Genomic DNA, 27,990 nt, shown 5'->3' with positions numbered 1-27,990 from the left:
CCAGCCATGCTGCGTTTCCTCTGGGAGAGCATCTCCATCCAGGTGCTCCTCGTCTTCCTTGTTGTTTTCCTACTCGTTGCCGACTACATGAAGCACAGAAAGCCCAAGGACTTCCCTCCGCACCCCTTCTATCTCCCCATCGTCGGGCACATGTACCGCATGAACTTAAGCAATCCCTTGATGACAGTACAGAAGGTAAGTGGCTGGGGGCACTATGTCAAGGGGATGGAAGGGGCTGTGACTTTGCCACATTTGCAGTGTGGGGAGGGGTTTAACCCAAACCCCATGGCCCAGGAGGACTCACAGGAGCTCACCCTGAAGCAGGCAGGACGTTTGCCCTCAGTTGGCAATAACGTGGATGAAATTTGACTGGGCATGAAGAAGACGACGATTGTGGAGCAATCTTTTGGGCAAAGGGCCAGGGCTGACACCACGGGTGCTGTCACAGCTGTAGGAGCCCCATAGGTCTGAGTGGGCACTGGAAAGGTATTTGGGAAGGGAAAACAAAAGCAACAAAAACACAGGACTGAAAAATCAAACAGGGAGAGTTTTGTGTGATTTATGGCCAATGCACACTAACTCCTGAACAGTGATTTGGGAAAAGAGGGGAGAAAAAAGACCATATACAGAGAAGCAGACACTTGTACAAACACCCTGTATCTGCTCCTGCTCTCAGCTTCCCTTATTTTCGCTTGAGTCCCCAGCCAGACCATCCCTGTCCTGATGTACAGAGTCAAAGGAAATCCAGCTACTACTATTTATTTGTTCCCCTCCCAGCTTACTGAAAAATATGGGGACATCTTCAGCATGGACATGGGCACCTCATCCTTTGTGTGTGTTAATGGGCTGCGGATGATTAAGGAAGTTCTTGTAAACCAAGGGGAAAACTTCCTGGATCGCCCTGAATTGCCTCTTGCTCGAGAGACCTTCAGCAACAGGGGTGAGTTCTCCCTCAGGACACAGATCTCAGCCATAAAATCAAAGTACTGATCCAGCAGAGGCCCAACACGGCTGGACATAAAACAGAGCCCTGGAGCTTTTTCTCCTGGGTGGAGGGATCTGCCTTGGCTCACATTGCCATGTTTCTGGCAGGAGTGCTGTCTTCCAATGGGCACTTGTGGAAGCAGCAGAGGAGGTTCACGTTGTCCACCCTGCGAAACTTCGGCTTGGGGAAGAGGAGCCTGGAGGAGCGCATCCAGGAGGAATGCCGGTACCTCGTGGATGCGTTTGGGGATGAGCAGGGTAAGTGCAAAACCACCCTCATAAGTTGTGATGAAGGAAGAAACCAGTATGGCCCATTATACTATCACTAATGGGTCACTGCGAGCTGAGAAATAGCTCACCTTGCAAGCGGTGCTAGAACTCTGCCAGCATCCCAGCTCCATTCTACAGGTCATTATTCTTCAGACTGACAGGTAAAGGCAGCTGGGTAACCCCCAAAGCATTATTCATAGCCCACCTTCAGCATGCTGCTCTCTTAGAGATCTCCAGAACATCCAGTGTGTGTAAGCACCCATGTTTCCAATGAATTCACATGATGTCTGCTCTTCTGCAGACCTGGCTTTCCAGTGTAAACAAACTTCTCCACAGTCTGACTGAAGTGGGACCAAGGGTGGGATGTTTGCTGCACAATGGGGCTGCCCAGCCAAGCTTGGTCAGATCCTGGAGTGGTGAGGAGTCCTGGGAATGCAGTGACACAGGAGGGTGCCCATCAGGGGCCATTCATTTCACTCCTATTTGTTGAAGAGTTTCTTGTTCTTTTCTGCTAAGACCTGAAGAAAATTGATTTTTTGCCTTCTGCAGGGAGTCCTTTTGACCCTCACTTGAAAATCAATAACGCCATTTCGAACATCATCTGCTCCATCACTTTTGGCAATCATTTTGACTACCATGATGAGGAATTTCAAAAATTGCTGCAGCTGCTAGACGAGACAGTTGGCCTCCATGGGGCCATCATGAGCCAGGTACAGCCTCCTGCCACCAACATGGACAGTGCAGTTTTTCAGTGCCATAGTTTCTTCCCTGGAGTTAACATCAAAATCTGTAGAGTTTTCATCACCAAACTTTCTTGTCCGTGCATATGCTTTGCACAATGTCGATTTGTCCATAATTATTTTCTGCTTTTTTTCCAGCTCTGCAATGCTCTTGTCATCTCACCCAACATCCCCTTTCCTGCCCATTAACTGCCAGCCTGCCTGCTGTAATGCCAGGTAGTGCATGAGTCTCTCTGTGACAGGAATACCAATCCCTTGTCAGGCTCTCCTGGAGCTCAGCTCTTTCCACCAACACCAGCAATTCACTCAGCTAGGCCCTGTAGGCTCCTCGGGTTTTGATATCAGAAGGTCTGTTTCCATTCTCTATTCAATTTACCTCTCTCCTTTTCTCTCCAAAGCTGTACAATGCTTTCCCATCCATAATAAAGTTCTTACCTGGAGCCCACCAAACCATTTTTAAAAACTCAAGGTTGATGAGAAATTTTGTGAAAGAGAGGATCGACAAGCACAAGGAGGACTGGAACCCCTCGGAGAGCCGGGACTTCATCGACTGCTACCTGCAGGAGATAGCCAAGGTCAGCACCGCAGAGCAAACCCCTCTGCAGCGGGGCTTAGAAATCCAGAGGGATGAGCAGTGAGCCCAAATTCTCTATCTGAGCTGCTTCTGTGGCCAGTTATGGGCTTAGGTTCAGGGCAGCCATCTAAAGGTTGGAGATCATAGAATCATAGAATCTTTTTGATTGGAAGACTCTCTCAAGATCATGGAATCCAACCATAACCTAACCTGTCTCTAGTACTAAACCATGTCCCTAAGAACCTCATGTAATAGACTTTTAAACAACTCCAGGGATGATGGCTCTTCCCTTGGCAGCCTGTTCCAATGCCTGACCACACATAATGTGACGAATTTTTTCCTAATATCCAATCTAAACCTCCCCTGGCACAACTTGTGGCCATTTCCTCTTGTCCTTTCTCTTGCTACTTGGCAGAAGTACGCTACACGCTACAACCTCCTTTCAAGCAGTTGTACACAGCGATAAGGTCTCCCCTCAGCCTTCTTTCCTCCAGGCTGAACAGCCCCAGTTCCCTCAACCGATCCTCATCAGACTTGTGCTCCAGCCCCTCACCTGCTTCATTGCCTCCTCTGCACTCTCTCTAGTACTTCAATGTCTTTCTTATGTTGAGGGGCCCAAAAGTGAACACAGGATTCATGGTGCAGCCTCACCAGTGTAGACTACAGTGGCACAATCACTTCTCTAGTCCTGCTGGCCACACTATTCCCAATACAGCCAGGATGCTGGTGGCCTTTTTGGCAACTCTTCCTCGAGCCTGTAGCGCTGCCTGGGATTGTTGTGAACCAAGTGCAGGACCCAGCACTTGGCCTTGTTAAACTTAATACAATTGGCCTCACACCAACAATCCAGCTGGTCCAGATACCTCTGTATGGCCTTCCTACCCTCCAGCAGATCAACACTCCCACCCAATTTGGTGTTTCCTGCAAACATACTAAAGGTGCACTCAATCCCCTCATCCGGATGCAGGGGGCCAGAAGCTTCTGCTGAAATCGGTGGGATTGATTTAGACTATGACTGGTGTCCGGGCAGCCCACGCTGTTTGTGCAGCACTAACACATCTTTTTCTGAAGGACAATGGCACCGGCACCTTCCAGGAGGAAAACCTTGTGTCATGTGCACTCGACTTGCTGTTTGCTGGAACCGAGACCACTTCAACAACGATCCGCTGGGCATTGCTGTATATGGCAACATACCCAGAAATTCAAGGTAAAATTAGCAAAAGATCAACACTTTTCTTTGCTTTTAACCCTCAGAACTTTGTAGAAAAATTTCATTTCTGAGGGAGAGAAATTGGGAATCTCTCTGCACAGTCCAGGTGTCCCAGGCCAGTCCTTGAGAGAACCTCACAGCAACTGCCCCACTTTGTACCTTGTCTGATCCCTGCTCTTTCCCACCAGCCCGCGTGCAAGCAGAGATCGACACGGTCATCGGGCAGGGGCGGCAGCCAGCCCTGGACGACAGGAGCAACATGCCCTACACCAACGCCGTCATCCACGAAGTGCAGAGGAAAGGCAACATCAGTCCTTTCGGCGTGCCAAGAATGACAGTGAAGGACACAGTCGTGGATGGCTTCCGCATACCAAAGGTAACCCCACTGCTGAGCGATGAGACTTTAGCAAGAGACTCCCCATTCCCCAGGAATGTTTCACCATCCCAGGTCCATCCTGTGCAGACAGGAGTAGAGACAGAGCAACTCTGTCCCGACCACAGTTCACTCCTGTTGAACATGTATTTTTGCCATCCAAACAATGTTCTCCAGCACACTGAGTGGTGCAGAGACATGTGGCATGACGCCCACACTGCACACACCGTTGAGGCACAGATCACAGCTTTTACAGGAACTTGGGCCCAAGACTAGAGCAGATAAAAGTGATGCTGAAGAGGAAAAAATGTGATTCTTTAAACATTGCACATCTGAGCACACAAGAAGTACGAAATCTGACTTTGCTGGTTGTACTGGACAAATAATTACAGCAGAATTTGACTACAGATGTTCTTCATGGATAGGAGACTGGAAGATAAAAATTAAGATAAAGATGTGTCTCCTGCTCTCAGTAACACAGAATGTGCAATTTACTTTTCTTTTTATCCTCTTAGGGCACTGCTTTGATGACAAATTTAACCTCTCTGATGTTTGACAAGAATGAGTGGGAAACTCCTGACACTTTCAACCCCGGGCATTTCCTGAAGGATGGTCAGTTCTGGAAAAGAGAGTCCTTTATACCATTTTCCATAGGTAAGATTTGCTGGAAGTTGGTGCTTCTGTGCTTATGCGCTGGGACAGGGTTTCCCCACTGCACCCTGGGAGGTGCTGCTCAAGCAGTGTTCACAAGGCCACTCCAAAGCAACACAGTGACACTCTGACCACTTTCTTGTCTCTCTTCACCTGCAGAGAAGAGAGGTGAGGATGAATAACAGGCCATAAGATGCCAGTGACCTAGAAACACCTTCACCAAGCAGAGCATTGATCTGGGATCCTGCTCCCACATGGCTGGGGTCACTAGAGGCCTCACTGTTGCCATCACAGGGGACCCAGACAACAGCTTCCTCAAAGACATTCCTTTTCCCACCCCTCTTTCTTATGCCAGCATCACACACCTTCTCTGTCCCCTCTCTTTGGCGTAGCTCAAACCAACCCCTTCTCCCAGCATAGGCACATCCAGTCTGTGCGTGTCAAGCACAGCTTATCTAAGCAGGGGAGGATTCAGTGCCTGTACATACGGTTACACACATGTGCCCTCAAAAGTCGTGTAACTGGGAATGCAGCCCATTCTGTAATGCTAATACTGTTATTGGGGAGCTCAGTTTGGATGCAAAAGTCATCCTGGAAAGGGAGTAACTTGCCTGGGCTGTGCTGCTAAGGGAAGACAGAGGCTGTTGTGGCAGCAAAAGCAGCCGGGCAGCCAGCGCAGGCTGAGGAAGCCATGGGTGACTGTCTCCGCAGGGAAGCGCTCCTGCCCGGGTGAGCTGCTGGCCCGCACCGAGCTCTTCCTCTTCTTCACGGCTCTGCTCCAGAAATTCACCTTCCAGGCGCCACCGGACACCACACTCAGCCTCCAGTTCAAGCTGGGCATCACACTGGGCCCGAAACCCTAGAAGATCTGTGCTGTGCCTCGGTAGGGAGCCTTGGCCACCGTCCTCACAGGGAAAATCCTTTGTCGGGGATGCTGAAAATGAGCCCTCGGCTGCTCCCCTGGGTGGTGGTAAGAACCAACCATCTCCAGGTAGCTGGGCGTTTTGTTGGCAACGCTGGGACACGGGCGGTGAGAGAAACACAGGGAGGAGAGAGCGGGGCTTGTGGAGAGCAGTGGGCTCGTGGGAACGGCACAGCGAGGCTGCCAGAAGGTTTTTAATCCCAGCCCCAAAAAGCTCCTTTCTGTCCTTTACACAAGGACGTGATTCCCTGGGGTTTTCTAAAGCAGCGCTGGGAGGTGGAAACAAGAGTGTAAGGTATCTTGTTGTGTGTTTTTTTTAAAGAGATCAGAGGAAAGGCTTGACTTTTATCTGGAAGAGGTTTAATCAAACTGTCCTTACTCCAACCTGGCAACGCAGGATTCTGGACGCAGATTCCAGACCAGGTCAGCAAAAGCCACTCCATACTGTCTTGTGTCTGTGCCCACAGCTGTGCCAGCACGTTGCTCATTTGCCCCTACCCCTGGGGTTCTGTGGTGTCTCGCGAGCTCAGCCTGCCCTGACCTGCCGCAGGACATGTCCCTGCAGAGCCCCACCATCCAGCCATGCTGCGTTTCCTCTGGGAGAGCATCTCCATCCAGGTGCTCCTTGTCTTCCTTGTTGTTTTTCTACTCGTTGCTGACTACATGAAGCACAGAAAGCCCAAGGACTTCCCTCCACAACCCTTCTATCTCCCCATCGTGGGGCACATGTACCTGATGAACTTCAACAATCCCTTGATGACAGTACAGAAGGTAAGGGGGTGGTGGGTACTATAGGGAAGGGGAGGGACGGGGTTGTGTCTGTGCCACCTTTGCAGTTTGGGGAGGGGGATAACCCGTACTCCATGGCCCAGGAGGACTCGCAGGAGGTCACCCCGGGGAGGGCAGGATGTTTGCCCTCAGTCGGCAGCAACGTGGATGAAGCTTGCCAAGGCATGAAGAAGGGGACAATTGTGGAGCAATCCTTTGGGCAAAGGGCAAGGCCTGATGCCACGGGTGCTGTCACAGCTGTAGGAGCTCCATAGGTCTCACTGGGCACTGGAAGGATTTTTGGGAAGGGAGTGAAACAAAAGCTGGAAAAACACAGGACTGAAAGATCAAACTGGCAGAGTTTTGTGTGATTTATGGCAAATAATCTTCAACTCCCCATCTGTGATTTGGGAAAGGAGGAAAGGAAAAAAGACCACACAGAGAAGGAGACATTTGTGCAAACACCCTGTCTCCCCTCCTGCTCTCAGCTTCCTTTATTTCCACTTGTATGTCCTGCCAGGCCATCCCTGTCCTGAGAGGCACACTGATTGCAAATGCAGCTCCTTGTAATTTTGTGTTCACCCTCCCAGCTTATTGAAAAATATGGTGACATCTTTGGCGTGGACATGGGCAGTGAATCATATGTCATCGTTAATGGACTACGGATGCTTAGGGAAGTTCTTGTAAACCAAGGGGAAAACTTCCTGGATCGCCCTGAAATGCCTCTTGCTGGGGAGCTCTTCAGCAACAGGGGTGAGTTCTCCCTCAGGACACAGATCTCAGCCACAAAATCCAAGTGCTGACTCAGCAGAGGTCCAACACAGCTGCACATAAGGCAGAGCCCTGGAGCTTTTTCCCCCTTGGTGGAGGGATCTGTCTTGGCTCACAGTGTCGTGTTACTGTCAGGACTGCTGGCTTCCAATGGGCACTTGTGGAAGCAGCAGAGGAGATTCACCTTGTCCACCCTGCGAAACTTCGGCTTGGGGAAGAGGAGCCTGGAGGAGCGCATCCAGGAGGAGTGCCGGTACCTCGTGGATGCGTTTGGGGATGAGCAGGGTAAGTGCAAAACCGCCCTCATAAGTTGTGATGAAGGAAGAAACCAGTATGACCCCTTAAAATTTCACTCATGAGTCATTGCATGCTGAGAAATGCCTCACCTTGGAGAAGATGCTAGCACCCTGCCAGCACCCCAACTCCCTTTTACAGGTGATTTTCCTTCAGACTGATGGGTGAGTGCAGCTGGGTAACCCCAAAGCATTAATTGTAGCCCAGCTTCAGCCTGCTGCTCTCTTAGAGATCTCCAGAACATCCCGTGTGTGTACCACCAATGTTTCCCATGAATTCACATGATGTCTGCTCTTCTGCAGACCTGGCTTTCCAGTGTAAACAAACTTCTCCACAGTCTGACTGAAGTGGGACCAAGGGTGGGATGTTTGCTGCACAATTGGGCTGCCCAGCCAAGCTTGGTCAGATCCTGGGGTGGTGAGGAGTCCTGGGAATGCAGTGACACAGGAGGGTGCCCATCAGGGGCCACTCATTTCACTCCTGTTTGTTGACTAGATTATATCTAACAACTGTGTTTCTTTGTTCTTTTCTGGTAAGACTCAAAATTGATCATTCTCTTTGCATTCTACAGGGGATCCTTTCGACCCTCACTTTAAAATCAATAACGCCGTTTCAAACATCATCTGCTCCGTCACTTTTGGCAATCGCTTTGACTACCATGATGAGGACTTCCAAAAATTGCTGCAGCTGATAGATGAAACCCTTACCCTCAATGGGGCCATCATGAGCCAGGTACAGACTCCTGCCACCAACACGAGCAGTGTGCACTTTTGCAGTGCTATAGTTTCTCCTCTGCAGTCAACCTCAAAACCTGTAGCGTTTTCAGCACCAAAATTTGTTTTCATTTGCTATTACCATAATTTCTTTCTGCCTTTTTTTCCAGCTGTTCAATGTCCATGCCACTCTCTCACCCAACACCACCTTCCCTGCCCGTTAACTGCCAACCTGCCTGCTGTAATGCTGGGTAGTGCATGAGTCTCTTTGGAGTGACAGGAATACCAGTCCCTTGTCAACCTCTACCAGAGATCAGCTATTTCCACCAACACCAGCAATTCACTCAGCTAGGCCCTGTAGGCTCCTCAGGTTTTGGTAATAGAAGGTCTATTTCCATCCTCTATTCAATTTACCGCTCTCCTTTTCTCTCCAAAGCTGTACAATGCTTTCCCATCCATACTAAAGTTCTTACCTGGAGCCCACCAAACCATTTTTAAAAACTCAAGATTGATGAGAAGATTTGTGAAAGAGAGGATTGACAAGCACAAGGAGGACTGGAACCCCTCGGAGAGCCGGGACTTCATCGACTGCTACCTGCAGGAGATAGCCAAGGTCAGCACCGCAGAGCAAACCCCTCTGCAGCGGGGCTTAGAAATCCAGAGGGATGAGAAATGAGCCCAAATTTTCCATCTGAGCTGCCTATGTGGCCAGTTATGAGCTTAGGATGGACATCAGGTTCAGGGCACCCATCAACAGGATGGAGGTGCGGGGGGCCAGCAGCTTCTGCCAAAATCCTTGAGGTTGACTTGGACTAAGCCTGGTGTCAGGGCAGCCCTCGCTGTTCATGTGGCACTAACACATCTCTTTGTGAAGGACAACGGCGATGGCACCTTCCAGGAGGAAAACCTCATGGCATGTGCAGTTGACTTGTTCTTAGCTGGGACCGAGACCACGTCAACAACCATCCGCTGGGCTCTGCTGTTTATGGCCATGTATCCAGAAATTCAAGGTACAGTCATTAAATTATCAGCACTTTTTAATTATTTTAGTCCTTGCAGCTTTGTAAGACCCTTTTTTTAATGACAGATAAATGGTTAATTGTTGTATTCACACAACAAATCAGTGCAAATTGTGTCACGTTTCCCATGTCAGTCTCACTGCAATCACTCCACACTGTTTCAAGGTGGTTTTGTTTAGTTCTGGTTTTTCCCTTGTACCTTGTCTGCTCCCTGCTCTTTCCCACCAGCCCGCATGCAAGCAGAGATCGACACGGTCATCGGGCAGGGGCGGCAGCCAGCCTTGGATCACAGGAGCAACATGCCCTACACCAACGCCGTCATCCACGAAGTGCAGAGGAAAGGCAACATTATCCCTTTCAGTGTGCCAAGAATGACAGTGAAGGACACAGTTGTGGATGGCTTCCGCATACCAAAGGTAACCCCACTGCTGAGCGATGAGACTTTAGCAAGAGACTCCCTGTTCCCCAGGCACATTTCACCAGCCCAGGTCCATCCTGCGCAGACGGAGTAGAGACAGAGTGACTCTGCCCCGGCCACTGTTGAACATGTATTTTTACCAGCCAGACAATGTTCTCCAGCACACTGAGTGGTGCAGAGCGCTGGGGTGACACCCCCACTGCCTGCACTGTTGAGGTACAGATGCCATCTCACAGCTTTTAGAGGAACTTGGGCTCAAGACTAGAGCAGATAAAAGTGATGCTGAAGAGGGAAAAACGGGTCTATCATCACTGAGTCTCTGGACAAGAATTAGCAGAATTTGACTACAGATGTTCCTAACAGAGAGGAGACTTGGAAATAAAAAGGCTCCTCCTGCTCTCAGTAATAAAGTGCAATTTATTTTTCTTTTTCTCCTCTTAGGGCACTAGTGTGCTCACAAATTTAACCTCTGTGATGTTTGACAAGAACGAGTGGGAAAATCCTGATGCTTTTCACCCCGGGCATTTCCTGAAAAATGATCAGTTCTGGAAAAGAGAGTCTTTTGTACCATTTGCTATAGGTAAGATTTGTTGGATTTTGATGCTTTGGTGCTGAGGCACTGAGATGAGGAAGAGGCAGATGTTGGCTGCACCCTGGGAGTTGCTGCTCAAGCAGTGCTCACATGGACAACCCATAAAAATGCCAGACACCCTAGAAACAGCTTCACCAAGCAGAGCATTGCCCTGGGCTCCTGCTCCCACGTGGCTGAGGTCACTAGAGGCTTTGCTGTTGCCATCACAGGGGACCCAGACAACAGCTTCCCCAGGACCTTCCTTTTACCACCCCTCTTTCTTGTGCCAGTATTGCACACCTTCTCTGTCCCCTCTCTTTGGCATAACTCAAACCTACCACTTCTCCCAGCATGGGCACATCCAGACTGTGCGTGTCAAGCACAGCTTATCTAAGCAGGGGAGGATTCAGTGCCTGTACATATGGTTATACACATGTGCCCTCTAAAGTCCTGTAACTGGGGATGCAGCCTGTGCTGTAACGCTAATGCCATTACTGGGGAGTTAACTTTGGATGCAGAACTCATCCTGAAAAGGGAGTACCATGTCTGGGCTGTTGTGCTAAGGGAAGGCAGAGGCTGTTGTGGCAGCAAAAGCAGCCGGGCAGCCAGCGCAGGCTGAGGAAGCCATGGGTGACTGTCTCCGCAGGGAAGCGCTCCTGCCCAGGTGAGCTGCTAGCCCGCACCGAGCTCTTCCTCTTCTTCACGGCTCTGCTCCAGAAATTCACCTTCCAGGCGCCACCGGACACCACACTCAGCCTCCAGTTCAAGCTGGGCATCACACTGGCCCCGAAACCCTACAAGATCTGTGCTGTGCCTCGATAGGGAGCCTTGGCCACCGTCCTCACAGGGAAATCCTTTGTTAGGGATGCTGAAAATGAGCCCTCAGCTGCTCCCCTGGGTGGTGGTAACAACCTCTCGCCTCCAAGGAGAGGCTGGAGGATTTGTTGGTTTCTTCCCAAGCAATTGCAAAATAATTTCATTAAAAAGCAGATTTTGCACTCTGTATCACAGGGGAAAGGTGATCAGCCTGGGATCTGCCAGGGCATTTTAGGCTTGTGATAGGGCACTGTAAATGAAGGAGGGGCTTGTGCCACTCCTACTTTAAGTACTAATTACTAATGTTTTTTGATTTTGTTATCCTTGACTAGTAATCCTGTAAGAAGAAGTCACTCCAACATGTCTGTTTCAAGTGCCTCAATAAATTTTTATGCAAATGTTTTTGTTGTGAAGCATTCTTCAAAGTGAAAACCAGTACAGGCCATTTCCAGCACTGGCTGTAGCCTTCAGCCCTGCCCCATGTTTCAGGAAAGGGACAGGGGGCTGTGAGCCCACCGGGGCAGAGGCAGCCGCACAGCACCCGACCCATGTCCCTGCGGCATTGCTCTCCGGTAGCAGAGAGGCTGGCACTGTAACAGCAAAGGCAGTTCCTACAGAACTGATGAACATCACTGATCCTGACAGGACAAGCAAACTAGCAGGGAAACCATCAAAGTCTGTGGCCGGGTCCTGGCGTGTCACAGCAACAACACGGTGACACCCCCATGGAGCACTGTGCTCTCCACTCTGACAGACCCCTCAATAAATCATTTGTACTTGTAGCTATAGAAGTTTTAGGTACTGCCATTAGAATCTGCTAAATCCTCCCCATTTACCTGCCCAGCATCACCAAGTGGCTGGTGTGCCCGGGGGGCAGAAGTGTGAGCTCCAGCAACACAGTGCACGGCTGGGCCTGCTGCACTCAACAGCCTGGTGAAGAAAAGGGTCCCTGGGAAAATACCAGCAGCAAATTTTGGTCATTTTACACCGTCACATTCAAGGTGAAACAGTCCCAGGATTCACAACCGATGGTTCACACCAGTAAATGCATCCACTCAGTAACAGTTGCACCGTGGGACCCCTGCAAGGCCCCTGAGCACGGGGAGCTGCAGCTCCCGGCAGCGGGACCGGGGCCCGCTGCAGGAACCCCCGGCACAGCACAGCCCTGATCAATTCTCAGGATGGATTGGACATGACAAGTGAGGGATTTCTGAGAGAAATCATTTCATACCTCAGATTTCTTCTTGCACTTGCTACAGCCGCAACTGTACATGAAAACACTTCTTTGCCACTGCAGTATTTGGATCATCACGAGAGTCATCTAAGTGCTCTGGCCTGTCCTTCATAATCTCAGTTTCTGACACCAAGCTGCTTCTTTCATCCTGGAGGGCAGCCACCTGGTGCAGATAAAACAGCATCAACATTGTCAGACCTGTCCAGCTGGGAAGAACTGAAGCAAGACAGCTGTACGTCACCAAATTAGGTTTTGAAAAAGTTTGAGTGTCCAGAAATTTTAGAATGTGATTTCCGTAAGCATAGAGATCCTTTACTATATGACCACTATGAAATGGCAAAGTCCCTCTACGAGGAGACGAATTTTTGTAACTGAAACTATGATAAAGGTAGAAAACGTGATATGGAGAATAACTGGCGCTCACAGCTTAAGCAAATGAGAATATAACACTTCATTGAAACAGTAAGTGTCATTAACAGCCATAAAATGGGAAAGGATTAAGAGGATGGTACCTTTAAAGGTTTTCTAGTGAAAGCTGTTGTGTTAATTTTAATAACCTGTCAAACATAAGAGTGTGTAGCATGTGTTAGTTAACTGGCATTTAAACAGGGACAATATGCTTTTTGGGTTAATGTTTTCCCGAATCCTACAGAAAACCTACCTTTCTTATACTCTTGGAAATCATCAAGGAAGACTCAGACCTTACAAGTGAATTTATTTACAAGTAGTTTAGCTGCGAAGCATCAGTCAGTGTTATGGCTTTAAATAAATAAAATTTTAAAATACAAAACAAACAAAAAGCTCACCTCATATATCATGGTGTCATTATTAAGTTAGACATCAGATCATCACGTCTAGCTGTTCAAGAAATGTTCTTATCCCTAGGTTTCCTGTAGCAAGTTATCAGACGTCTGTGCTTAAAAAAAAATCAGTTTAATGAATAAAATAAAGGTACAGCAAATAAACTGTCCAGACTGGGTACCTCTCAAGGGGAGGGACCCCAAGACAAAAGAGGCTTGTGCTTTTACTCCCTCACAATCTATATACTCACTTGTTACGCATCCTTCACATGCTATCCTTTCAGTCCAGTGGTAATTGTGGGTCTGGGGGCTTCTCTGTTTCTTACTGGATAAGCTCACAGTATGCAGCCTGGAATTCCAGCAGGCCTGGCCACTCACTCTAAGTTTGGCTACTCATGCTAAAACGATTACTCACACAAAAAAAATACAGCTAAAAGAACAGAAAAGGCTTTAAAAGTTAGTTTGATTTATTTTTTCTGCAACAGTCCTCCCTTTTTCTTTGTTTTTATTTTAAGCATCCCTGTTTATAATGTCAAATAGAACTCATGAAGCCTCTCAAGGTGTTTAATTATCACCCATAATCTGACACATAATGCTATTACAAGTAACAAGCATAATACAATCACAGCCAACAGGATTGCCACTGGATGAAGTACCAGATATTAAATATTCCCAAAGCTGTTGGTGACCATCCAAGAAGGGTTTCCCACCAACAGTGTTCTCCATCCTTATTTACCCTTTCTGTGACACAATGTATTTCTTCCACATGATGAACAGCTATTAGGGGATTTTTCTCGAATGTTTCAGATGTTATCTAACAGTTGATACAAATCATCATGATTTAATATCTACCCTAATAAAGTAAGATTCATTCTTATGGGGGAACACAGTAGATCTGTAACTAAGGTATAATTGGACTGTAGCAGCTAACAGGAGCGGAATAATTGAAATGACAACCTGTTATGTTAGTAAAGTTACAAACACAAGTGTTCGAGTGATTATTTGTTTCTACAGTGAAGTTATCTATGAGTATGAAATTACAAAGGGTTCTCATACATACACATCCCTTTCCATTACATATTAGTACAGTTCTTGGAGTCTCCTCAGGATGTATTTCAAAGTGACAAATATCTTGTTCAGTGTCAAGACAAATGTCTTGGGCTTTTATGGTGTTACTCTCACAAATAAATCTCTGCTGTTCTCATATCACACAAGCATCAATGTCAACAGTTTGCCATTTGTTATTGTTATATTGGGCTCACACTCTGTGTTCTAATGGATAAAGTACAGTCCCATTGTGATTTAATCCCAATGCAATGATCAGGTAGATGGTAGATACCGATGCATTGTGTGGTGTTGTCATGGAACCACGTAACTACTGTAAATACATATTTCTTTGGCAGTATGGGTTTTCCCCCAGTTGTCCATATTCCATCATTATTTTGTTTTGCTTCCCACTATTCCTATTGCTCTTTTTCTTCTGCTGAACAGTCTTTCTCATACGTGTTTTTTGGGTCAGTTAAATCTGGCCAGTTGCTCTGTTTTATCATTTTAATGGCAACTGTACATTCCTTCAGGGGTCACTGGGCTGCTGCCTTTGTAGCTGCATCAACTAATGCATTCCCTTCACTGATTTCCATGGTGTCCTTTGTATCGGCCAGATGATGAAACACAACAGTTTGGGAAGTTGGACTTATGCCCTATTTCTTCTCAATTTGATACTTTCCTTCATGAGGATAGGAAGAATCTTCATTCTTTCCACAACATACCTGTTGCATGGCATACCCTGAAGGCATACTGAGAGTCCGCATAGATGTTGACTTGTTTTCCCAGATGTGCTGCATATGCCAGGGCCACCAGCTCTGCACCTTGTGCACTCATCCTTGATGGGAGAGGATCAGCCTCCGTTACTGGTCCTTGGCTGACTAATGCATATGCAGTCCATCATCATCCATGCTGGTAGTAGGATGAACCATCTACAAATACAAGTAGATCTGGGTTACGTAAAGGGACCTCAGTTAAATCTGTTAATGATTTACTTGAAACGAGTATCACCTGCTCACATTGCTGGTGCTCTTCATCATCAGGTAAGGGCATTAAGGTTTCTGGATTCATAGTATCGCACCTTTTCAAAATTACATTATCTGCCATTGGAAGGATTAGTTCATACTGGTGTGCCCACTGTGGAGATAACGCTTGGGTCGCATACTGTTTCAGCAGTGTTTCCACTTCATGCCCGACATGAAACTGTTATCAGGTATCCTAAAGTGAGGGGATGACTTCTTTCTAATATTGTAGCTGCTGCTGCTACCGATTTGATACAGGTTGGCGATCCTGCTGCAACTGGATCTAATTGAGCAGAATATCATGTGCCTGGTCTCTGGTGAGGTCCTAATTTTGGTATTACTACCACACTGGCTGTCCCTTTGTGTTCATGCACATAGAAGTTGAAGGGGTTTGTATAATCTGGGATCCTAAGGGTGGGAGCAGAAGCCAGAGGACGTTTTATTGCTCTAAAGGCTTTCTCTCTCTCAGGAGCCACCTTATAGGTTCTCCTTCTTGTTGGCTCTGTCAGGGGTTTTGTTAATTCTTCTAATCCAGGAATCCATGTTTGACAAAATCCTACAGCTCTGAGGAAGCCTTGTAACTGTTTCTTTGTGATTGCCCATGGGAGCTTAATTATAGCTTCTACTCTCTCTGGATTTATCATCCATTGCCCTTTCCTTAAAGCTTAGGTGTCTGACCTCTTTCTGACACAGCTAGAGTTTGGATGGAGATGCATGATGTCCTTTTTCTGCAAGAGCAGTACAAAGATGTACAATGTCTATCATACAAGCAGTTTCATCCTTACTTACTAGCAGCAAATCATCTACATATTGTACAAGAACAGATTCTCCTTGTAATTCTATATCTTTTAAATAATTTTTCAGTATTTGCAAAAAAATCTTAGGGGATCCTGCAAACCCCTGTGGGAGTCATGTCCAGGTCAGTTGTTGTCCCTTGCATGGAAAAGCAAATAGGAGTTGGCTGCCCTCTAACAGAATACTAAAAAAGCAGCAGTTAGATCACAGTAAAATACTTTGCCCAATGCAGTATTTGAAAGAATATGACACGGAGATTAGGTCCCACTGTGTGTGGTGTTTCTACATGCTGTTTAATTTCCTGTAAATCTTGCACAAACCGATACTCCAGATCCTCAGCTTTATCTAGTCTGTTCTTTCTCACAGGGAGTATTATAGAGCAACAGACATACTTTCAAAATCCCTTGGGCCAACTATCAGTTTATCTGCTTCTAAATTATTTTCTCTGCCTCTTGAGGGATAGAATACAGTTTCAAAGCTGACAAGGTTCCTCCCTTTGTTTTTATGTTTATGGGTTTAGCTGAAACCAGCAATCCTGCATCAGTGCTAGTTTTACTCCACAGTTTTGTAGGTACTGATTTTAATGCTTCTGATATTTTTAAACTCATCTTTCAAATTTCCCATGATCACACGCATTCCCATGATTATGAGATCTATCCCCTTGGGTGACAATCTCAACTCCACATCCGGGGTCTGTAAAAGATCCCTTCCTAATAAGCACACTGGGGAGTCCTCTGCCAATATGAACCTGTCCCAAACACTCTTATTCCCAATTATTACCAACAACAGCTTACTCAGAATTCTGTCTCCCCATCCTGCTACCCCATGTATTACAACTCTATCTTCAGTCCTGGAATTTTCGGGTTAAAATCTAAAAGGGATAGGGTAGCCCCTGTATCTACTACAAATTCAACTTCACAGCCTCCCACTTCACAATTATATATCCTTTATGATCCAAATGAGTTTCCCATATACTGAATATTCGCAACCCTTCTGATTCTGCAAAGTTCTTCAGGTTTTCCTCTAGTCATTGTGAACTGTTGTCCCCTTGGGGTAATTCTTCCCAAAGGAGGGAGTTATTAGGGGTTTTTTTTTTTCCATTGTTTCAGACATTATCTAACAGTTGATACAAATCATCATGATTTAATAGCCACCTTAATAAACTAAGATTCATTACGATGAGGTGGGCAGTGGATCTATAACTAAGGTATAACTGGACTTGATTAAACTTCCTCTGCAACCTAACCTAGAGAATGCAATATTAAGAAGCAGTTTGTGATCATCATTTACAAGTCTATCAGGCAAACAGATGTAAGAAACAAAGCAGAAAGTAATCTACCACTTCAGTAGGTGTTGTCTTTCTCATTTGTCTGTTTTCACTTGTAGAAGGAGCCATTATTTCCTTGCTCATGAGATACAAGAAGTCACAGAAAAAGGAGGTTAAATTAGAGTATAAATATTTGTAAATTCATTGTCGACAGAGTACCAATTGTATTTACCACCATGGTCTTGCATCCCTTAAATGTATCAAAACTTAATACACCTCATGGTTCATAAAATATTAAGCCAAATCTAGAATAAGATTACTTCTTTTTTTTCCCTTCCGCAAATCAACCAAGTTAGCAGTACATCTTACTGGATGAACTTGTGATCTCTTGTAGTTATTGCTACCCCCTAGTCAAGTTAAAACACAGTGAGCCAGAGGACAGGACTTCACTGAATAAATATCACACTTCATTCTGTCATGTTAATTGCCATTAAGCACACCATGGGAACATTAACACAGCTCTCACTGATCTCCAGTACAAAGATGTACACAGTAAGTTTGTCACCAATTAAAGAGCTTTTCTTCTTACTCAGGAATTACAGTTTTATTTCTAGACCTTCTCCAGTCCTTTGCTTGGATGAAAGGATTAAAAAATGTCAAGAAATGAATATTTGTCTTCCCAGCTGACAGCATTAGGCTATGAATTATTACATACTTGGAACCCCAGATTTTTCTCTGAATACGCCTACATTTAATTTAAAGTAGACAACATTAAAAAAAGTATATGCAAAAGACCTATAGATTATTTACAGAAATGAAGTTATGCACTTTAGGAAGAGTACCATACATTGGTCTGGCAAAACACTGGAGGTCGAAAGTCAATTAACTGGTGGTTTAGTTACCTGACTGATTACACAAGTAAAAGTACTAGGTTAAGAGTTCTTGGGCAAGTCCTCAAATATGATAGAACTAATTAACACTACCAACTTAATTTAAAAAAAGAATTAAAATGCTTCCAAATTCAGTTGCTCCCCAAGCCTTCAAAAAGCTCCTCATAAGCCTAAGAAGTTCTACTTCTGGGCTGGCCAGAGAGCCTCAGTCTTGCCAACATGGAAGGGCAATTGTCAGCAAGTGGCAAAATTCTGCTTCATTTTTTTTTTAATGCAAAATTCAGCACCCTTTAGTGGCTACTGTATTCAGCCTGCATGAGAAACAGCAAAGAATAATCATTGCTACATCCAGGAGGAAAAAACCTAGACCAGGGCTGCTGAATGTGTTGTGTGGTGTAGAAGAGGCAGGAGCAGGTTGCTCTGCGTGCACTTGTCTGCACAGACCAGGAAATGACGGTGCTTGGAAACGGCTGCAGACCCTGCACGGCTGTTTACTTCCTCCCTACACAAACTGGATGCAATAAAACTGAAAGTCTTGAGTCAGATGGGTTGCGAAAGATTTCCACAACCTTATCTCAGCTCTCTTCCCTGACCTGGGGCTTGGTCTGGGGATATTTGTGCTAAAAAAAGAACTTCTATAAACGGGGACATCGCGAGAGCTAAGAACAGCTGGAGCCTCCCAGGCACAGAGAAGGCAACGCTGGGACACGGGTGGTGAGAGAACCACAGGGAGGAGAGAGCGGGGCTTGTGACAAGCCGTGGGCTCATGGGAACAGCACAGTGAGGCTGCTGAAAGGAAGTAATTCTGGCACCACAAAGCTCCTTTCTGTCCTTTACGCAAGGATGAGGATCAGTGGGCTTTCATAAAGCAGCAGTAGGAGGTGGGAGGGGAAAAAAAGAACATGGGATGTTTTTGTTTATGTTTGCTTTTTCTTGAATGCCATCAGAGCAAATGCTGAGTTTTAACTGGAAGGGGCTTAATCAAACTGCCCTGAATGAAACCTGGGAAAGCAGGAGTCTTAACCATGCTGTCTTGTCTCTGTGCCCACAGCTGTGCCAGCACGTTGCCCATCCGCCACTGACCCTGGGGTTCTGTGGTGCCCCTTGAGCTCAACCTGCCCTGACCAGCCTCAGGACACGTCCCTGCAGAGCCCCACCATCCAGCCATGCTGCGTTTCCTCTGGGAGAGCATCTCCATCCAGGTGCTCCTCGTCTTCCTCATTATGTTCCTGCTCGTTGCCAACTACATGAAGCACAGAAAGCCCAAGGACTTCCCTCCCCAACCCTTCTATCTCCCCATCGTGGGGCACATGTACCTGATGAACTTCAGCAATCCCTTGATGACAGTACAGAAGGTAAGGGGGTGGTGGGTACTGTAGGGAAGGGATGGGATTGTGTCTGTGCCAACTTTGCAGTGTGGGGAGGGGGTTAACCTGAACCCTATGGCACAGGAGGGCTCGCAGGAGGTCACCCCGGGGCGGGCAGGACATTTGCCCTCAGTCGGCAGCAATGCGGATGAAGTTTGCCCAGGCATAAAGAAGAGGACAACTGTGAAGCAATCCCTTGGGCTAAGGGCAAGGCCTGACACCACGGGTGCTGTCACAGCTGTAGGTGTCCCCTAGGTCTCACTGGGCACTGGGAGGGTATTTGGGAAGGGAGAGAAACAAAAGCTGGAAAAACACAGGACTGGAAGATCAAACTGGCAGAGCTTTGCTTGATTTATGGCCAGTAAACTCCAACTCCTCATCTGTGATTTGGGAAAAGGGGAAAGAAAACAGACCATATAGAGACAAGCAGACATTTTTAGAAACACCCTGTCTCGCCTCCTATTCTCAGCTTCCCTTACTTTCTCTTATGTCATATGCCAGGCCAACGCTATCCTGACAGACACACTTATGGCAAATGTAACTCAAATTTATTTGATCCCCCTCTCAGCTTAATGAAAAATATGGGGACATCTTCGGCTTGGAGATGGGCACGGCATCATTTGTGTTTGTTAATGGGCTGCGGATGGTTAAGGAAGTTCTTGTAAACCAAGGAGAAAACTTCCTGGATCGCCCTGAAATGGCCCTTTACAAGGAGGCCTTCAGCAACAGGGGTGAGTTATCTCTTAGGACACAGATCTCAGCTGTAAAGTCAAATCAATGACCCAGCAGAGGTTCAACACAGGTACACGTAAGGCAGAGCCCTGGAGCTTTTTCCCCCTTGGTGGAGGGATCTGCCTTGTGTCAGAGTGTCGTGTTTGTGGCAGGACTCCTGTTTTCTAACGGGCACTTGTGGAAGCAGCAGAGGAGGTTCACCTTGTCCACCCTGCGAAACTTCGGCTTGGGGAAGAGGAGCCTGGAGGAGCGCATCCAGGAGGAGTGCCGGTACCTCGTGGATGCGTTTGGGGATGAGCAGGGTAAGTGCAACTGCCCTACAGGTGATTTTCCTTCAGACTGACTGGTGAATGCCCGTAGCTAACCTGCCAGATCCTGGGGTGGTGAGGTATTCTGGGAATGCAGGAGGGTGCCCATCAGGGACCACTCATTTCACTCCTATTTGTTGAATATTTTACCTCTGACAACTGTGTTTTCTTCTTCTTTTCTGGTAAGACTCGAGGAAAATTGATCATTCTCTTTGTCTTCTGCAGGGAATTCTTTCGACCCTCACTTTAAAATCAATAACGCTGTTTCAAACATCATCTGCTCCGTCACCTTTGGCAATCGCTTTGAATACCATGATGAGGACTTCCAAAAATTGCTGCGGCTGATAGATGAGAGCATTACCAAAAGCGGGACCGTCATGAGCCAGGTACAGCCTCCTGCCACCAACATGGACATAGTGGACTTTTGCAGTGCTATAGTTTGTCCTGTGGAGTCAGCCCCAAAACTTGTAGCTTTTTCATCACTAAACTTGGTTGTCATTCGCTATTCCCATAATTTATTTCTGCCCTTTTCTTCCAGCTCTGCAATGCTCTTGTCATCTCTCTCACCCAACATCCCCTTTCCTGCCCATTAACTGCCAGCCTGCCTGCTGTAATGCCAGGTAGTGCATGAGTCTCTCTGTGACAGGAATACCAATCTCTTGTCAGGCTCTATCACAGATCAACTATTTCCACCAACTCCATCAATTTAGTCAGTGTGGCACTGCAGGCTCCTCAGGTTTAACAAATGAAGAGTCTTTACCATCCTTTATTCAATTTGAATTTCACTTCTTCTCTCCAAAGCTGTACAACTCCTTCCCATCTATAATGAAGTTCTTCCCTGGATCACACCAAACCTTTTTTAAAAACTGGAGGTTGATGAGAAGTTTTGTGAAAGAGAGGATCGACAAACACAAGGAGGACTGGAACCCCTCGGAGAGCCGGGACTTCATCGACTGCTACCTGCAGGAGATAGCCAAGGTCAGCACCGCAGAGCAAACCCCTCTGCAGCGGGACTTAGAAATCCAGAGGGATGAGAAAAGAGCCCAAATTCCCCATATAAGCTGCCTCTGTGGCTAGTTATGGGCTTAGGATGGACATCAGGTTCAGGGCACCCATCTAGAGGATGGAGGTGGAGGGAGCCGGCAGGTTCTTCCAAAATCCTTGGGGCTGACTTGGACTAAGCCTGGTGTCAGGGCAGCACTCACTGCTCATGCAGCACTAACACATCTCTTTGTGAAGGACAACGGTGATGGCACCTTCCAGGAGGAAAACCTTGTGGCATGTGCACTCGACTTGTTCTTAGCTGGGACTGAGACCACTTCAACAACCATCCGCTGGGCTCTGCTGTTTATGGCCATGTATCCGGAAATTCAAGGTACTACTATAAAAAGGTCAGCACTTTTCCTTACTTTTAGCCTTCACAAATTAGTGAGACAGTTTCTTTTTGAGCGAGAAATCGTTATTCTCATGGCACTCACATAAAGAAGTATCCACACTGCAACAACCCCATGTTGTACTATGGGTTGTTTTTTTGTTTTGGTTTGTTTCTTTTTCCTTGTACCTTGTCTGATCCCTGCTCTTTCCCACCAGCCCGCGTGCAAGCAGAGATTGATACAGTCGTCGGGCAGGGGCGGCAGCCAGCCCTGGATGACAGGAGCAACATGCCCTACACCAACGCCGTCATCCACGAAGTGTAGAGGAAAGGCAACATTGCCCCTTTCATCTTCCCAAGAATAGCAATGAAGGACACAGTTCTGGATGGCTTCTACATACCAAAGGTAATCCCACTGATGAGCGAAGAGACTTAAGAAAGGGACACCCTGTTCCCCAGGAACGTTTCACCGGCCCAGGTTCATCCTGTGCAGACGGAGTAGAGACGGAGCGACTCTGCGCTGGCCACAGGGCACTACTATTGAACATGTGTTTTTGCCATCCAAACAATGTTCTCCAGCACACTGAGTGGTGCAGAACAACGTGGGGTGACACCCCCAGTGCACACACCGTTGAGGCACAGATCCCATCTCACAGCTCTTACAGGAACTTGGGCCCAAGACTAGAGCAGATAAAAGTGATGCTGATGAGGGAAAAATGTGGGTTTGTAAACATCACACATCTGAACATACAAGAAGTACGAAATCTGCCCATGCAGGGATGTTGGACAAATGACTGCAGCAGAATTTGAATATGAATGTTCTTCACGGAGAATAGACTCAAATGCCTCATGTGCTCTCAGTTCAATTTACATTTCTTTTTATCCTCTTAGGGCACTGCTTTGATGGCAAATTTAACCTCTCTGATGTTTGACAAGAACGAGTGGGAAACCCCTGACAGTTTCAACCCTGGACATTTCCTGAAGGATGGTCAGTTCTGTAGAAGAGAGTCCTTTATACCATTTTCCATAGGTAAGATTTGCTGGAATTTGGTGCTTCTGAGCTTATGCACTGGGATGGGAATTCCAACTTCACCCTGGGAGGTGCTGCTCAAGCAGTGCTCACATGGCCACAAAACACCATAACCACACTCTGAGTTCTTTCTTGTCCAACTTCACCTACACAAGAGAGATGAGGATGAAGAAAAGGCAATAAAAATGTCAAAGACCGTAGAAACACATTCACCAAGCAGAGCATTGCCCTTGGCTTCTGCTCCCACATGGCTGAGATCACTGGAGGCTTCACTGTTGCCATCACAGGGGACCCAGACAACAGCTTCCCCAAGGACATTCCTTTTACTACCCCTCTTTTTTGTGCTATTTACCACCTCTCTTTCTTGACTCCCTCTCTGTCTCCTCTGTCCCCTCTCTTTGGTGTAGCTCAAACAAACCACTTCTCCCAGCATGTGCATGTCCAGACCATGCGTGTCAGCGCAGCTTATCCAAGCAGGGGAGGATTCAGTGCCTGTATATACGGTTACACACATGTGCCCTCAAAAGTCCTCCAACTGGGGATGCAGCCCGTGCTGTAACGTTAATGTGGTTATTGGGGAGCTCAGTGGGGTTGCAAAACTCATCCAGGAAAGAGGGTTACGTGCCTGGGCTGTGGTGCTAAGGGAAGGCAGAGGCTGTTGTGGCAGCAAAAGCAGCCGGGCAGCCAGCGCAGGCTGAGGAAGCCATGGGTGACTGTCTCCGCAGGGAAGCGCTCCTGCCCGGGTGAGCTGCTGGCCCGCACCGAGCTCTTCCTCTTCTTCACGGCTCTGCTCCAGAAATTCACCTTCCAGGCGCCACCGGACACCACACTCAGCCTCCAGTTCAAGCTGGGCATCACGCTGAGCCCAAAACCCTACAAGATCTGTGCTGTGCCTCGGTAGGGAAGCCTTGGCCACCGTCCTCACAGGGCATATCGTTTGTTAGAGATGCTGAAAATGAGCCCTCGGCTGCTCCCCTGGGTGGTGGTAACAACCTCTCACCTCCAAGGAGAGGCTGGAGGATTTGTTGGTTTCTTCCCAAGCAATTACAAAATAATTTCTTTTACAAGCAGACTTTGCACTCTGTATCACATGGGAAAGGTGATCAGCCTGGGATCTGCCAGGGCATTTTAGGCTTGTGATAGGGCACTGTAAATGAAGGAGGGGCTTGTGCCTTTCCTACTTTAAGTACTAATTACTAATGTTTTTTGATTTTATTATCCTTGACTAGTAATCCCATAAGAAGAAGTCACTCCAACATGTCTGTTTCAAGTGCCTCAATAAATTTTTATCCAAATGTTTTTGTCATGAAGCATTCTTCAAAGTGAAAACCAGTACAGGCTATTTCCAGCACTGGCTGTAGCCTTCTGCCCTGCCCCGGGTCCTGGCATGGCACAGCAACAACACTGTGACACCCCCATGGAGCACAGTGCTCGCCACTCTGATAGACCCCTCAATAAATCATCTGTACTTGTGGCTGTAGAAGTTTTAGGTACTGCCATTAGAACTTGCTAAAACCTCCCCATTTACCTGCCCAACATCACCGAGTGGCTGGTGTGCCCGGGGGGCAGAGGGGTGAGCTCCAGCAACACAGTGCACGGCTGGGCCTGCTGCACTCAACGGCCTGGTGAAGAAAAGGGTCCCTGGGAAAATACCAGCAGCAAATTTTGATCATTTTAATGGATCACATGCAAGGTGAAACAGTCCCAGGATTCACAACCGATGGTTCACACCAGTAAATGCATCCACTCAGTAACAGTTGCACCGTGGGACCCCGGCAAGGCCCCTGAGCACGGGGAGCTGCAGCTCCCGGCAGCGGGACCGGGGCCGGCTGCAGGAACCCCCGGCACAGCACAGCCCTGATCAATTCTCAGGATGGATTGGACATGACAAGTGAGGGATTTCTGAGAGAAATCATTTCATACCTCAGATTTCTTCTTGCAGTTCCAGCTCCAGCTGTGCATGAAAACACTACTTTGCCACTGCAGTATTTGGATCATCATGAGAGTCATCTAAGTGCTCTGGCCTGTCCTTCATAATCTCAGTTTCTGACACCAAGCTGCTTCTTTCATCCTGGAGGGTAGCCACCTGGTGCAGATAAAACAGCATCAACATTGTCAGACCTGTCCAGCTGGGAAGAACTGAAGCAAGACAGCTGTACATCACCAAATTAATTTATGAAAAAGGTTGAGCATTTAGAAATTTTAGAATGTAATTTACATAAGCATACAGATGCTTTAGTGAATGACAGTTATGAAATGGCAAAGTCCTCTATAATAAACAGACAAATTTTTGAAAGAGAAACCACTGTAAAAAGTAGACGACGTGATATGGAGAGAAACTGGCAGCTTCATTGAAAAGAATACCACGGATACCATACAGAAAACTGTAAGGATCGGTGCAGAGGTGCTCTCCATCTTGCTGGTACTTCACAATCAGCAGCAGGATGGCGCTGGGCAGCACACTAACACAGCACTGCCGTGCGCTCAGCACTGAATGGTCGCGCAAGAAGCGGTTTCAGGCACCATAAGCCAGAAAGCACACACGCAAAAAAACCTCAACAGCTTCATACAGAGCATGCATTTCTTGCAACTATCAAACAAGTTTTATATTGGAAGTGTTCACAGCTTAAGCAAATGAGAACAACATTTCATTGAAACACTAAGTACCATTAACAGCCATAAAAATGGGAAAGGATTAAGAGGATAGAACCTTTAAAGGTTTTCTGGTGAAAGCTGTTGTCTTAATTTTAACATCCTGTGAAACATAAGAGCATGTAGCATGTGTTAATTAACTGGCATTTAAACAGAGACAACATGCTTTTTGGGTTAATGTTTCCCTGAATCCTACAGAAAACCTACCGTTCTTATACTCTTGGAAATCAACTAAGATTGAGACCTTATTAGTGAATTTATTAAGAATGTGTTTAACTGAGAAGCATCAATCATAAATAAATATCATAATAACCCCAAAACACATCATGGTGACATGAGTAGATAAAATATCGGATACAACCTAGAGAGTATGCAATATTAAAAAAACCAGTTTGCTTGCAATCATCGCTTACAAGTCTATCAATCAAGCAGATGTAAAAAACAAGCAGTAATTCATCTTCCACTCCAATAGGTGTTGCCTTTTAGGTTCAGTCCTTTTTCACTTGTGGAAGAATCTGTTATTTTCATGCTCATGAGCTACATGAAAGAAGCCACAGGAAAAGGTTAAATTAGATGCTAAATAACTGTAAATTCACTGTCTACTGAGCACCAACTGTATTTACCATTTCTGTTAGCTAAACATGGTGCAATTGCATATAACATTTTCTTCAGCAAAGTCAGTGTTTAATGTTTGCCTCCCTCCATACTCTGCTTCACAGTCTTGAAGCTCAGAGAGGAGAGTGATGGTACAGCTGTGAGCTGGACCGTTTAGATGATCCAACTCAGAACAAATTAAAATGGCAGGGGGAGCACAGCATGGCAAGAATAGAATCAGAGAATCATTTGGGTTGGAAGGCACCTTCCCAGCTCCCCCAGTGCCAGCCCTGCCATGAGCAGGGGCATCTTCACCCAGCTCAGGTTGCTCAGAGCCCTGTCGAACCTGGCCTGGGATGTCTCCAGGGATGGGGCGTCCACCACATCTCTGGCCAACCTGGGCCAGGCTCTCACCACCCTCATTGTAAAAAATGTCTTCCTCATGTCCAGCCTGGATCTCGCCTCTTCTAGTTTAAAACCATCATCCCATGTCCTATCACAACAGGCCCTGCTAAAAATTCTATCCACATCTTTTTTATTGGCCCCTTCTAAGTACAGAAAGGCCACAACAAGGTCTCCCCAGAGCCTTCTCGTCTCCAAACAGAACAACCCCAGCTGTGTCACTCAGCCTGTCCTCCCAGCAGAGCTGTTCCAGCCTCTGATCACTTCTGGGGCTCCTCTGGCCCCTCTCCAACAGGTCCATGTCTGTCCTGTGCTGAGGACCCCAGAGCTGGACACAGGACTCCAGATGGGGTCTCACCAGACGGGAGCAGAAGGGCAAGATCACCTCCCTCCACCTGCTGCCCACGCTCATTGTGATGCAGCCCTTTTGTTCTGGCAAAAGCCACAAGTTTTGAAAGCCAAATAACTGCTGGTTTAGTTAACTGACCACTTATACAAGAGAAAGCAAGAGTAGTACATGGGAAGTTCTTGGGTTAGACAACAAATATGAGAAAACTAATTAATTTTAGCAGTATAAAAAAAATAAATGCTTCCAAATTCAGTTGCTCCCCAAGCCTTCAAAAAGATCCTCAAAAGTCTTAAGAAGTTCTACTCCTGGGCTGGCCAGAGAGCCCCAGTCCTGGCAATACGGAAGGGCCCAGCACCCGATATTACATCTAACTCCAGGTGAGACCAGCAACAATAAGATGATCTGGAAAGGATTTCTATACCATACCTATTATGTAACTGTAATCAAGCTCCATAGAAACTTCAGCAAACTTTTGTTTTGTTTTAATACTCAAAATACAGCACCCTTTTATGGCTACTGTAGTCATCCTGCATGAGACACAACAAACTATAATCATTCCTGTGTCCGGGAGTATTTGTAACTAATCTCCCAGCTTCCAAGCAAATATCATAAAACCTACACCAGCATTGCTGAATGTGTTGTGTGGTGTAGAAAAGGCAGAAGCAGGTTGCTCTGCGTGCAGTGCTTGGAAATTGTTGCAGACCTTGGACGGCTGTTACTTCCTAACCACATGAACCAGATGCATCAAAACCAAAAGCTGTGAGTCAGATGGGTTGTGAAAAGTTTACGCAACTCAGATATCTCAGTCTGGGGATCTTTGTACTAACAAATGAACTTCTGCAAACAAGGTAAGCGAGAGGAGCTGAGAGGGGCTGGAGCCTCCCCCTCACAGTGAAGCTGATGCTGAGACATGGGCAGTGAGAGAACCATGGGGAGGAGAGAGCGGGGCTTGTGACGAGCCGTGGGCTCATGGGAATGGCACAGCGAGGCTGCCAGAAGGTTTTAATCCCGGCCCAACAAAACTCCTTTCTGTCCTTT

The 27,990-nt window shown here is 46.9% G+C and overlaps 1 protein-coding gene and 1 pseudogene across 3 annotated transcripts; both read left to right on the top strand.

The window, feature by feature from the left end:
• Window positions 1-6: 6 nt before the first annotated feature.
• On the top strand, window positions 7-11,100 carry LOC308043265 (cytochrome P450 2J2-like; the record flags this gene model as incomplete). Of its 2 annotated transcripts, none has more annotated exons than XM_080349229.1 (9): window positions 7-195; window positions 778-940; window positions 1,093-1,242; window positions 1,804-1,964; window positions 2,393-2,569; window positions 3,640-3,775; window positions 3,967-4,154; window positions 4,667-4,805; window positions 5,514-5,665. In XM_080349229.1, 9 exons carry the CDS (start codon window positions 7-9, stop codon window positions 5,663-5,665), a joined length of 1,455 nt encoding a protein of 484 aa, XP_080205355.1. The 2 variants fall into 2 exon arrangements, with proteins under 2 accessions (XP_080205355.1, XP_080205354.1); XM_080349228.1 differs by lacking the exons at window positions 7-195; window positions 778-940; window positions 1,093-1,242; ... (4 more) ...; window positions 4,667-4,805; window positions 5,514-5,665 and adding exons at window positions 6,307-6,495; window positions 7,083-7,245; window positions 7,399-7,548; ... (4 more) ...; window positions 10,149-10,287; window positions 10,925-11,100.
• Window positions 11,101-19,312: 8,212 nt separating this feature from the next.
• LOC308043268 (cytochrome P450 2J2-like) lies at window positions 19,313-23,870 on the top strand (annotated as a pseudogene). Its single transcript has 9 exons — window positions 19,313-19,501; window positions 20,082-20,244; window positions 20,398-20,547; window positions 20,779-20,939; window positions 21,355-21,531; window positions 21,793-21,928; window positions 22,144-22,331; window positions 22,817-22,955; window positions 23,681-23,870. The product of its transcript is annotated as a cytochrome P450 2J2-like (transcript).
• The last annotated feature ends 4,120 nt before the right edge of the window (window positions 23,871-27,990 follow it).

Source organism: Nesoenas mayeri, assembly GCF_963082525.1.
Source record: "Nesoenas mayeri genome assembly, chromosome: 8".
Lineage (NCBI taxonomy): Eukaryota > Metazoa > Chordata > Aves > Columbiformes > Columbidae > Nesoenas > Nesoenas mayeri.
The sequence above is the reverse complement of the archived record's forward strand: the minus strand, read 5'-3'. Positions and strand labels throughout refer to the sequence as shown.